Raw genomic sequence first — 12,351 nt, 5'->3', positions numbered from 1 at the left:
AAAATGCCAACATGTGATCAAGAGATCGCCGCGACCTTCACTCTACACCATATATAACACAAATTATAGATGATAGGCTGCACAATACCGAAACTTCACAGTCTATCCACCTGCAGTGAGATCTACAAAGGTTAACTCTCTCCAGTGAAAATACCTCTGTTTGCGTCCGGTTGCCTAACCCAAAGAAGACTAGCAACAGAAACACAATCAGTCTAACGTTTTACTTTTATATGGAAACACTGAGGAATTCAGTGAAAAATTCAATTTTCAAGATAAGGTTGTTGAGAAACTCGACAGGAATCGAAAGTGCGAAACTTAAGGCCTACCATGAAAACGAGAACAAGAGCAACAAAAACATATGAACACTCACACTAACATGGACCCACATTACGAAAACAAGTACCATTTTAAAGTCTTTGACGAAGGCTCTTTGAAAGAAAAGAAAATACATAATATAACCTGAGGTACTCAGGAAGACAGGTTACTCAGGAAACAGACCTAAACGGAGGCAAACATTTTTCTGATGTGCTTGGTAACAGAGTAAATCAAGTTTTAATCTGAATTCTTATCAGGACATGACAGGCGCCATATTTAAGCAACCGGAAAGATGATGTCGTGTCATTCGGGGGCCCGCAGGAGGAAATGTTTTCTCAATATGTGAACTGCGATGTCTAGATTATATGCAACATCACATAGAGAAAGGTTATGTATCGATGCATACAAATATTTAGTCTCGTGTTGTCTTTTATAAGGCTGTGGTCCTTTACTTGATGAAACTATCATTTCACATCATATAGAGTTGCTTAATTCTTATACTATTTTGGTCTGCAGCTGTAATTAAAATTTTGTTTGTCTGACACACACACACACACACACACACACACACACACACACACATATATATATATATATATATATATATATATATATATATATATATATATATATATATAGAGGCATATAGGCCTACAGGTCTTAACATTTGATAAATACCTAGTTAAAAGAAGACATGCTACTATTAAACTATGTGAATTTATTTATTTATAACTGGAGTTTGATTTATTTATTTTTTGGGTTGGCGTTTTACGACGTGCTCGGGCATATTTCAGGCGGCCAGCATTATGGTCTGAGGAAACCGGGCATAACCTACTCTCAGTAATAATAATAATAATAATAACAATATCTTAAATTTAACAGAATGTCTGTGTGTGCTACTAAAATGCATTCTGCTATTGTAGCAGATTATACGTGTAACACACATATTCTATTAATTCAACATAAAGATTCTATTAGACTAACAGAATATTAAGTTGGGTAGGACACACTATTGTGTTATAATAACAGAATATACTCCAGCATCACTCAGGCAACAGACTTTCTGTCAGTTAACAGATTATTTTTTGAGTGTATACGCTGGACATCAGTGTACAGCTGTGAAGCCATTTTTTTTATGATGGATGGGTTTATATATAGTTACACCCTTACGTAAATATTGCTGCACACGAAATCTACAGAATCCAATTTTCAAGCATGCAATGCATATTCATGTTCGTCCTGTTCAATGTTATTCGTTGTTAATGCAAGTAATCAGAACCTTTTCAGACCGTTAACAGTGTGTACAGCTCATTCACGCAGAGCAAAGCCAGTGTACAAATTAACGCAGTATTATTATATGTTCAATTACTAAATGTAAGGTACGTGGGAAGGTCTGAAATATTCTTGAGTACGGCGTAAAACACCAATCAAATAAATAAATAAATAAACAAATAAAATGTAAACCCGGTTATCTCCCACCATAGTACTGGCCGCCGTCATATAAGTCAAATACTCGTACGACGTAAAACACCAATCAAATAAATAAATAAATCATAAATAAATAAATAGATGTGAATAACAAATTAATTCAATAATTATTCACAGTATACAGCCTCCTGGGTTAATGCTATTTGGATTGCCATTAGGCCAATTGCTTGTTATCATTATAGATGCCTATGATAGTTCAGTTTTTCCAAGAAATGTACCGATGCAGGGTTGTGATTCGATGTCGTATAGATCGCCCGATGATCTATACGACATCGAATCACAACGACAATCACAGTGATTCGATGTCGTATAGATCATCGGGCGTTGACAGTACACTTGATTCAATCCAAAGCATTAACTGCCTTATATATTGGTATCGGCGCAGGCCTTGTGTAATTCGATTAACCAGTCTGCCACTGAAGTAGACGCTGCTGTTGTGTGGCTTTCATGACATCAGCAGAGTTAAACATCCCAAGGTTTATGCTGAAAGGCACGTATACAGTTAGTCTGACTGACTGTGTCACCAAGTTCTCTTGAACGCCTAGCAACCCCACCCTGCCCTTATCGCCCACCACCCACCCCACTGCCGTGTAAAGTTGCCATGCACCATATGTAGAATACTATACCACCTCCAGCTCTGTTGTCTTATTGCTGTCTAATTAACATTAACAGATTACGTGGCGTATACATGTGCCACAATAGGCCCATACATGTCTGTGTAGCTATATATAGAGACTGCACCTGCCAGGAAAGTATTGCTCATCTGTAGATTCATGCAGCTGAAAAGATGTCAAATGTGTTAGCAACATTGGACAAAAAAAAAAAAAAAAAAATCAGTCGACATTTCCCATGTATGAGTCTGAACACCAGCCAAGTGAACATAGATGCTATGAAATGTCAATTTTGAATGTGTGTAAACCTCCGTAACGCATTTCCGGTAAACACCTGGGAGTAAGATGGTCCTTAATCCCAGGTAACACTAAATATTTACAGCTTCCAAATGTGAGCTCAGGGATTATTACAATTTGAAACGGTTCAAACAAAATGCAACGACACTACATGGTTCAGTTTAAACTATTAATTTAAATAATTCTACTTCATTGAAATCTGGTTTATATAAAACAATGTTGCATATAACAGTACCCTAGTGGCACAAATATATTTACATAGTACTTATGTACAGCGTTACCCCGACACATTGTATGAATAGCAGGACCTAGACTATACTATACGGCTCAAAGGTCTGCTTTCATAGGTCCCAGGCCCACTATCATTTGAACCCAGGGGGAAAATTAGACACTTCGGATGACTGATAGAGAATCTGTGTACACCAAACATGTCAATTGTTTTGTGAGTGGCAAAGATCAGTGAAATTTTCTACGTGGGGTCAAATGATGAAACGTGAGCTCGGATTTGAGGTTGTGCGGGCTACACAAGATAAATTTAGTTTTCCTCAATATTCTGTAATAAACGCAATGAAAGTAGTGTCAGTCATTCTGAATGCACAGCTACGGTGAACCCACCCCTTCATTCCGATATGGGATAGGTGTTTGATCGTGGTTATACACCTGGTAAAAGGCTACATGATAGATCGAGGGGCTTTGACATTTCGTCACACAAGTCACATGTGCACAGTTCTGCCTTTTCTTTGTCAATCACCAAAAGCCATATGGTGCACGAACTTATTCTATCCTGCATTCAGCTATGCCTATATGCCTATACATGTAAATACATAGTATCTGCTGGTTGTCACCCCGCTGATACAGGCTCGTTGCAGCTATCAGGCGCGTGCTCGAACACAGCTATCGTCGTTTTGGTCGTGGGTTTTAGGTACTAGATGACGGTTCCCTCCAGTTTCCTCTACCCATAAACCTGGCCGCCGTCATATATCAGGGAGTAGCATTCAGTGCCTACGCGGATATATCGTGCCTTAAAAGTTCCGTGGGACCTCCGTGGTTCAGTCGGTTAGCGCAGCGTAATGACCCAGGAGCCTCTCGCCAATGCAGTCGCTGAGTTCAAGTCCAGCTCATGCTAGCTTCCTCTCCGACTGTACGTCGGAAGGTCTGCAGCAACCTGCGGATGGCCGTGGGTTTCCCCCTGGCGTTGAGCGGTTTCCACCAACCATAATGCTGGGCGCCGTCGTATAAGTGAAATATTCTTGAGTATGGCGTAAAACACCAATGAAATAAATAAATAATTAATAGCTCCGTGATATAGCCGGAGGTAAGTCTTGGATTCCAGGAAACAAACGATACCTAAGAACTGCATGTAGACTCATAACCTTCTTTCCCTTATAGGATGTTTTATAATGCCAGTGACAATGTCTAATCGATATATCCCTGAGCCTTATTCCCGTCGTGGATTCTTCAGTATATTCTTGAACAATAATCGATCGTGCAGATAATGGAACTTCAAAGCGAGCGTTTAACCACAAATGATTGAAAAATAACGTGGTATTCCTAGGCTGAGAAGTAATGACTCTCCTTTTCATTTATTTGACCGTTGTTTTACGGCGTATTTAACAATATTTCACTTATAAGACGACAGCTAGCTAGCATTATGATGAGGTGGAAACCATGCAGAGCCTGGGGGACTGAAGATCATTCGCGGATTGTTGACACTCTTCTCATTACAATTTCATTTTAAGTTAACAGGGCATCATTATGTGGAATACATTCAATATGTAGACCTGTACCATTCCACGTGTTATGTCATAAACATAGCAAACTTACACTACTAAATTTGTTTTTCTTTTTTACAGTTAAAGTTGTTTCCTGATTGCATGCCAACCTGCAAATGCCGATATATTCAGGATACGCAGAACACCATACTAAAGCCACCAGAAAAGATGTCACATATGGCAACAGAACAGAACAATGCTTACATCAAGTAGCGCGGTAGCTAAGCCATCGTAAGGCTACATGTATGGTCTTACGTATGACCCACCATGAATCTAACATAGATCACCTTCAGGAACGGAGAACGCAGAAATATAATAGAAACCTCAGCATTTTAGTGCCCTCAGAATAAGTGAACACGAAACCACAATCCTCCGGACAAAAGCCATGCATATTTTATTCAACATTGAAAATCGGTAAAAAGCAACAGTTAAATATGTACATTCGATCATACGGCAATAATGCCAGTACTTAATTTAAATACAGTAGGGTACACATAGCAGCCTGAGAGGCAGTCACTGGGTGCTACATATTGCACACTGATCAGTTATTACAAAACGCCTGGAAGACTGAATACCTGTGTGATGATGCCGTGATCGTTCTGCCCTACATTTCACTGTGCCATCAGCCTGGTAGTAGTGAACCACTAGATGACTCTTGGTTGAACATATAAGGAGTCTTACCAGCATACAAAAGCTATGAAAACTCCCTTGTTTGTGAAATTCTTCAAAAGGACCTAGAGTCACCTTTTAAAATTATTTTCATCCTAAGTATAGGCCGTGACTATAATATACAGTCCCAGGCATAGGGCTATCTGGTTTCCTGTCCAGGCACTCCGTGATAGACCACCCTGTGAACGTCAAAATGTGACTGAGAGCATAATCCATTCCATTACTTACAATGTACCATTCTTAAACATTACTGGATACTCCATCATGCTAACCTCCACAAAGATAACAATGACAACTGAAAATCTATTAAAATTCGAACGTATGTATACGTGTGGAACAAACCAAAAACACTCCAGAAAAATGTAACCGGTAGCTCTCAAACAATTTTTTCACATGCACGTAAAACAAAAGGCTCAAAAACAGGAGAAATACTGATGAAAACAGATACTCCATGAGTATTATTGAGATAAAAAAAAAAAAAAAAAAAAAAAAAAAAGGAAAGGAAAAAACAGTACAACCTTTGGTCATTAATGTTTAATATGTACGCCCAGGATGGCTAAAGCATTCCCCTATGTTATTTTTGGTATCTTCACCTATCCCTGGCCAAGGTTTATGAGATAACATGTATATAATGGACTTCTTTCTGGTGTATTAATACCTTTCTACATGACGACTGACGTCACTATGACGTCATAACACGTGGTACCCTACTATCCATACACATATACAAAATTTCCCTGTGACTGTCAAAGCGTATATCACAATTAAGAAAAAAACCGTTTAAGAACTGGAAAGAGAAAGTTAGATGAAAAGTAGCAGAAAAACAGTGAAAGCACAAACATGAAGTTTAAATATGCACTGACGGTTTTCAAAGCTCAATGCATTTATCATAGCTGTACCTAGCCAACAAACTGAATGCCTCATCCCACAAGAAATCTATAGCTGAATGTTCTCTGTGCTCTAAGGTGCCTTACCTTACAGGTGTTTGTAGGTTAACAGGGCATGTCGTGTCACTGCTAAGTTTGACACATGATTTCACTTCTCTTGGGCTACATCTTCTGTCAAAAATAACAAGGGCTGCTGAAATGCAGCTTGCCACAGTGGTTTTCAAATTTTTAAGGAAATGCGTCTATTGTTCATGCCACAGGGCCATTTTGGATTATGTAGTTTGTATAAAATTTTCTGCTGGCTTTGACCATCTATTCTTTCTCGCTTTGAACTTTTTAGTTTTTGATGGCAGCCAGGGGTACATACATGTAAAAATCCTATTGTTTTATAGATCCATATGCCATCCTTCGATCAAACCATGTCTTCACTATACACATTAACCTTACTGGTCAACATGCCAATAATATGCAAGGACATCATTGCCTTAATTAATCCAAATGACGTAGTATCATGATCTTTGAAGTACAATATTAAAATCGTGTAAGTGTAACTACTTTAATTGCTCACCTGCCTGTAATATGTCAGGAAATATAGAGTTACTGTTCAAACTATGAACAGGATTTCTTGACCTGGCTCCACTAGTGTCAAACTTATGCAGTGTACACAAGAATATCCCTATTCTTGTTTGTCTCATGTTTTTTCACATAGATGAACACCATCCTAGCCTTGATTTTAATGTATAAACATTATTAACAATATTCGTTGTTTGAAACAATGTAAGGTAGATCTTTTTTTTCCCGTCAATTTGGTAATATTTGATTTACAAAACATGGTGGTGCGAGAGGGAATTTATTCTTTTCCATCATGTTATGCCTAATAATGTACTAATTTGTCAATAAAGAAATGAAGTTAATGAGACCATATTAAATACACAAACAAAGAGTAAGGGGAGACTGAATACAGATTCTGGCTAGAAACTGATATACATACATATACATACACATGTCATACATCAGTGTTCTGATCATATCATGAAGCAGAACAATAAACAAGAGAATGAGCTGCTGTTACACAAACCTTCTCAGCAGCTTAGTTATTCTGGCTGGTATGGCAAGAAACACAAACAATTTCACACAGGAAAGCTGACAACAAGGTTAAAAGTACAGCCAGTACCTCATCAACACACACAGAAGGGCAAGGACCATACGGATCATACAAAATTAGCTAAGATATCATGACAGAATGAAGTCCAACAGAATCAAAGTGCCCTCGCACCCTTCTGGTTTGGTATTGCATGGTGTCTATTCTGATCTGTGTCTACAGAACATCCACCCTTCATCATCCCACTTGAATCAATGGGAACATTCTTGCCATCTCCAGTCCTCCTCTTGACTCGAGCATATGGCCCGATGTCAGGGTCAGTTATGAAGTCCCAGATGACTTTGGTCCAGGAGGTGTGGTATGGAAGATCCTCATAAAACTCAGGGGCAATTTTACTCACCTGAAAATGACAAAACCAGACACTTTCAGCTAAACTCTTGATTTCACAGTTTATCAATCATCATTTGTCATAAACTTAAAAACAGGAGGAAATATAACGTTCATCTCACACCAGAAAAAAAAAAAAAATTGAAATGACGTAATCTCAGCTTCCAAAGCCTGGCTGGTCTTCAGCAACATCTACATGAATACTAATTAAGACAAATACACACATATACATTGTACATGTATGGGAGGATCACAGAACATCCAAAAACATTGGTGACATTCTTTGGGGCAAAACTGAAAGTCCAAGTTTCTGGTCATAGGTTTATACTTAACATTCGCAAATCTGGTCACTTATTTCTCCACTGATGTAGTACATAACAGTTTTGCTAATCTTACACTCTGAAGGAAGGAGCTATTAAACTTATGCACTGATTTTCAGATTTGACACATAATGAATCAAATACATGATACTTCTAAATGTATGTGACTTACCTGTGCCAATCTGGAGCCTGGAATATTGGGGAAATCATGGTGTTCGTTGTGGTACCCCACATTGAAGGTGACCCAGTTGAGGAGGCCATAGTAGGAGTAGGTCTCGTATCCCTTGACAAACACATAGTGCTCAGAAATGAAGTGGCCAGCTACAGGATGTAGTCCCATGGCCAGCAAAGTTCCTCCCAGCAAGAAGACCATGGATTTCACGCCCAAAGTAGAGCAGATGATGTAGTTAAAGCTAACCTGGATGGCCACATTGATAGCTTCCAGTCCAGATAAAGGTTTGGGATTTACAAACAAGGGTCTTAAGCTATAGAAAAAAGGCTGGAGTATAACCCAGACAAGCTTTGAAAGCGTATTGATGAAGAGGACCCCTTCAAGGCGAGACGGTATGTCCACATCCATCAGGTCATCGCCCTGGAACTTATGGTGCTCCAGATGGTACTTTCTGAATGATATAGACATTGGCACACCTATCGGCAGATTAGCAAACATACCCAGTGCTCGGTTAGCCAATGGGCGAGTGTGTCCAAAAGCCAGATTATGGGCAATTTCATGAATGGCTAATGTCAGAGCATGGTTAATGACACCTCCCACAACATAACTCAACAAAAAGACCACGGGCCAGGAGGCATCTCGTACCATGCAGGCCAGCCAGATATTCACTGTCACCAAGACCACCACATAATATTTCATATTGCTGTCAGGGCCCATCAACTTTTTCACCTCTGGGTGCTTTTCTGCAAAGGTAAGATGTAAGCGATGTTGAGTTAGATAATGTAGATAACAGTGCTGGAATTTTGATGATGTACATCTATTTACTTATTTGATTGATGTCTTATGCTGTAATCAAGAATATTTCACTTCTATGACGATGGCACACATTTTGGTGGGAAGAAACTGTTGAAACTTTAAGGCTATCAACTTGTCACCATGCAAGCATTCAATTGCCTAAAAATAGAAAGAAAAAGTTTTCTGTAGATGTCAAAACAGATCAACTGTATCCATTTTGTCAGGTTTATGGATTTATTTATTAATTTGATTGGTCTTTCGCGCAATACTTAAGAATGAATGCTTGCGGTACAACGTCGTACTCAACAATTTTTCAGTCATATGATGATGAGGACTCATTAGGTGTGTGTACATATACTGTGTCCATGCTGTCAAGGTGCTGTAGCCACTAAAGTATCATGCTGAAGACAATCATCGCTATATACTTACTGGTAACTTTCAGTTCCTGATAAAAATCCTTTACAGTTCATATTTAGGGATTATTTACCACAAATCTATACTTGAGCAAGGCCAGGAGAACAAACCAAATAATAATAATTTTAGAAATCTGCAACTATACTGTACAGGTAGGGAGAGCTTTTGTTATCTTTTTTACTACAAGGTTACCTGGAAAATTGGCTAGCTACCAAAGAGCGAATTAGATGAAGGAAAATACAAAATCTGGTCAAAATCAGCAGCTACATGCCCATTTTTTCCCCAAAAGTAGCAGGCTGCAGGTAGCTGGTAACTGTTTTCTATTGGACAACCTGGGTAGGGGGAATATGAACTTCACAGAAATTATGATATGATCTAGATCAGATAATGCTCCTAATACAAGCACTTTGTAGTCAAATTGTTTCAGGATTTCAGGGCAGTTACTATCACAGGGTACAATATTATTTCATGTCACCTCACCATGCAATGAACACAATTCTAAGCTCACATACTGACATTTTGACACGAACTTGTGGGGTAGATACCGGGTAAAAAAAAAATTTGACCCACATATTGCTGCACCTAGGTCAACTGGGGTAAAATCTTGTGCAGACAACTAAATGCTAAAGTCAATGACAGTTAAGTTTAATCCTCATTTTTATGTTGCATTTGATTCGAAATACATGTACACAACAAAGACATCATGAATAATAATATGGGACTCTTTTTAAAATTATAACAGAAAAGCTGATGTGAAACGCTCATGAGCACTACATCTGGGAAGACAGCAACTGTCAACCATCGGTGCAAAAACAAAACTTGCTTAACCACTGGTTCCTGATTATATTCACTTGTTCAACAACTGGCATTTAATAATGTAGGACTACACACAAGTATCAAAACGTCCATGGATTAAGTGAGTGAGTGAGTGAGTGCTTGGGGTTTAACGTCATACTTAACAATTTTTCAGTCACATGACAATGAAGGAATCCTTTGAGTGCATGTAATGTGCCTCCTTGTTGTAGGATGGATTTACACCGCTCTTTTATCTAGTGCTGCTTCACTGAGATGCCTTACCAAAGGCAAGTATGCCGCCCCGAGTCCCAACCAGTCGTTGCACTGTCCCTTTAATGCTGAACTGATCTGGATCTACCGCTCACGAAGCGGACGCTCCACCAACTGTGCTATCGGGGCCGGTGGATTAAATGGATTGTGAGCCTATGTCAAAATATAGTAACTTATGTCCATACAGATATTCAAAACACAGTGTTTCTATTTGATAAACTTATTAGATTCAATAATCAAATATATCCCGGGGAGGCTGTCGTTACTAAGGTCATTACGATTGCAGAACTGACGACTGGACCACTCAAACGACCGTCACCGTGGGCGGAGCGAATAATCGAACGATTCACGCTACCGGTGTTTATGTAACGTGTTTTCCCCACGCTGACTACGCGATACTCGGAATGCCATAACATGGCGGTTCTGTCTCTTCATCGATCCCGACTAGAAGCCGACATTTCTTACAAATCATGTCGCATCTACTTAATGCTGATCAACCAAATTTGGGACTGTCTCAATCCAATAATCTACTCCCTTACCTAAAATTTGCTTTCGCCTTGTCGCGTGAGGCTCCTCCGTATATACCCACTCAAAATCCGTCCTTGAAACACTTCCACCCATGGCTGCTCCGTGTACACTTTCGAACTGACAACACCGATTCGAAAAGCAAGATCACAAAAACAGCTCTTCACCTAGGCCTCCGCTTTCTCCTGTTCTGTATCAGACGAGTGGAGTGACTCAATGCACCACGCGATCTTTCTGACACCACTCGTGGGCTTCACCCAAACGCAGGTTAACCTTAGTCATACGGGAGCAGGACCGACTATATTGTAGGCTTGTTTGGACCAGACTGAGTAAGTTAAAGCGCCACACGGAGGCTATGGTAACGAGGTTAATCTCGTCGAGTGACTGGTACCTTTTCTACAGTTTCTTCTCTTGTTTAATATTTAAATTGCCATATATAGGCCGATTTAACACGCATGGTTTAGATTTTGTACGTTGAAATATACCCACCAGAATAGACATTTAGTATGAAAAGAAACTTGGATTATCTAGTTATATACACTTTGATATGGAGTCATTAGTATGTACATTTAAATTATGTTTAGGTCATTAAAATTGTGTACATTACCTATATACATTTATACTATAGGCCTATACGCATATATTACACCCGTAGGTCTGCCAGGAACCTACAGGTGGTCGTGGGTTTCACTCGGGCTCTGCTCGGTTTCCTCTCACCATGATGCCGGCCGCCGTCGTATAAGTAAAATATTCTTAAGTACGGCGTAAAACACCAATCAGATAAATAAATATGTTATAGGCCTAGGCACTACGTTTACAAGGGATCACGATCATTACACCTCGTATATTGCTTTCCGTTACTTTAGCTGAAGTTTTTTCTACAACAACGATGACTTAAATGAGCCTAAGATCGCTCTGAGATCCCGGGGCCTACACATGTAGTTTCTAACCGTAACTTGTTTCATTGTAGGTGTGTCTTTCAAAAGACGGTCACGTCAGTTCACAACAATTCATGCATTGAATTGAATTTATCCCGATAGTAGTCGGTGGGATGCCTGACGCCGCCTTCTATAATCCAGTAAGTATATAGGTGATGCTGAAGGCTCTGGTGAACATGCAAATATAGCCACTGTAGCCTAGTTCGAATTGACCTTAATAATGCATCGGTTATTGCATATAAGTAAGACTTCTATAGGTCAATTCAACTGCGATATAATTTATAGATGTTGCTTTTACGTTGTATATTCAAACATTCCAACACCTGAAAAAATTCCTCAAGGTCACCCAACTGCTGCTCCCCCCTCCACTCCCCAAAACGTCAGTCGGTGTTCTCAGTTATCTACTGATCAGTCTAAAAGTCTTTGGAGAGTAGATGTTTGAAGGAGATGGGGGTGGGATGGCGTTTACAAGGCTATATATTACCGATACTCGACCAGCCCAAGGGTGAGTGCTTCATAATATGTTGTTTCAATGAAGATGTCTAACGTACACCAACCACCTAGGCTATAATGTACAATTTGTTGTTTTGGTCT

General features: G+C 39.4%; 1 protein-coding gene across 1 annotated transcript; it reads right to left on the bottom strand.

Annotated features, from left to right (window-relative positions):
- Window positions 1–5,654: 5,654 nt before the first annotated feature.
- Window positions 5,655–11,072, bottom strand: LOC135467814 (sphingolipid delta(4)-desaturase DES1-like). Its single transcript, XM_064745679.1, has 3 exons — window positions 10,834–11,072; window positions 8,021–8,763; window positions 5,655–7,541 (listed from the first exon to the last, which is right to left on the bottom strand). Exons 1-3 carry the CDS (start codon window positions 10,913–10,915, stop codon window positions 7,299–7,301), a joined length of 1,068 nt encoding a protein of 355 aa, XP_064601749.1. The 5' UTR covers window positions 10,916–11,072; the 3' UTR covers window positions 5,655–7,298.
- Between the last annotated feature and the right edge of the window lie 1,279 nt (window positions 11,073–12,351).

The sequence above is a fragment of the Liolophura sinensis genome, chromosome 6, assembly GCF_032854445.1.
Source record: "Liolophura sinensis isolate JHLJ2023 chromosome 6, CUHK_Ljap_v2, whole genome shotgun sequence".
In the NCBI taxonomy this organism is placed as follows: domain Eukaryota; kingdom Metazoa; phylum Mollusca; class Polyplacophora; order Chitonida; family Chitonidae; genus Liolophura; species Liolophura sinensis.
This window is presented reverse-complemented; position numbering and strand designations above follow the sequence as displayed.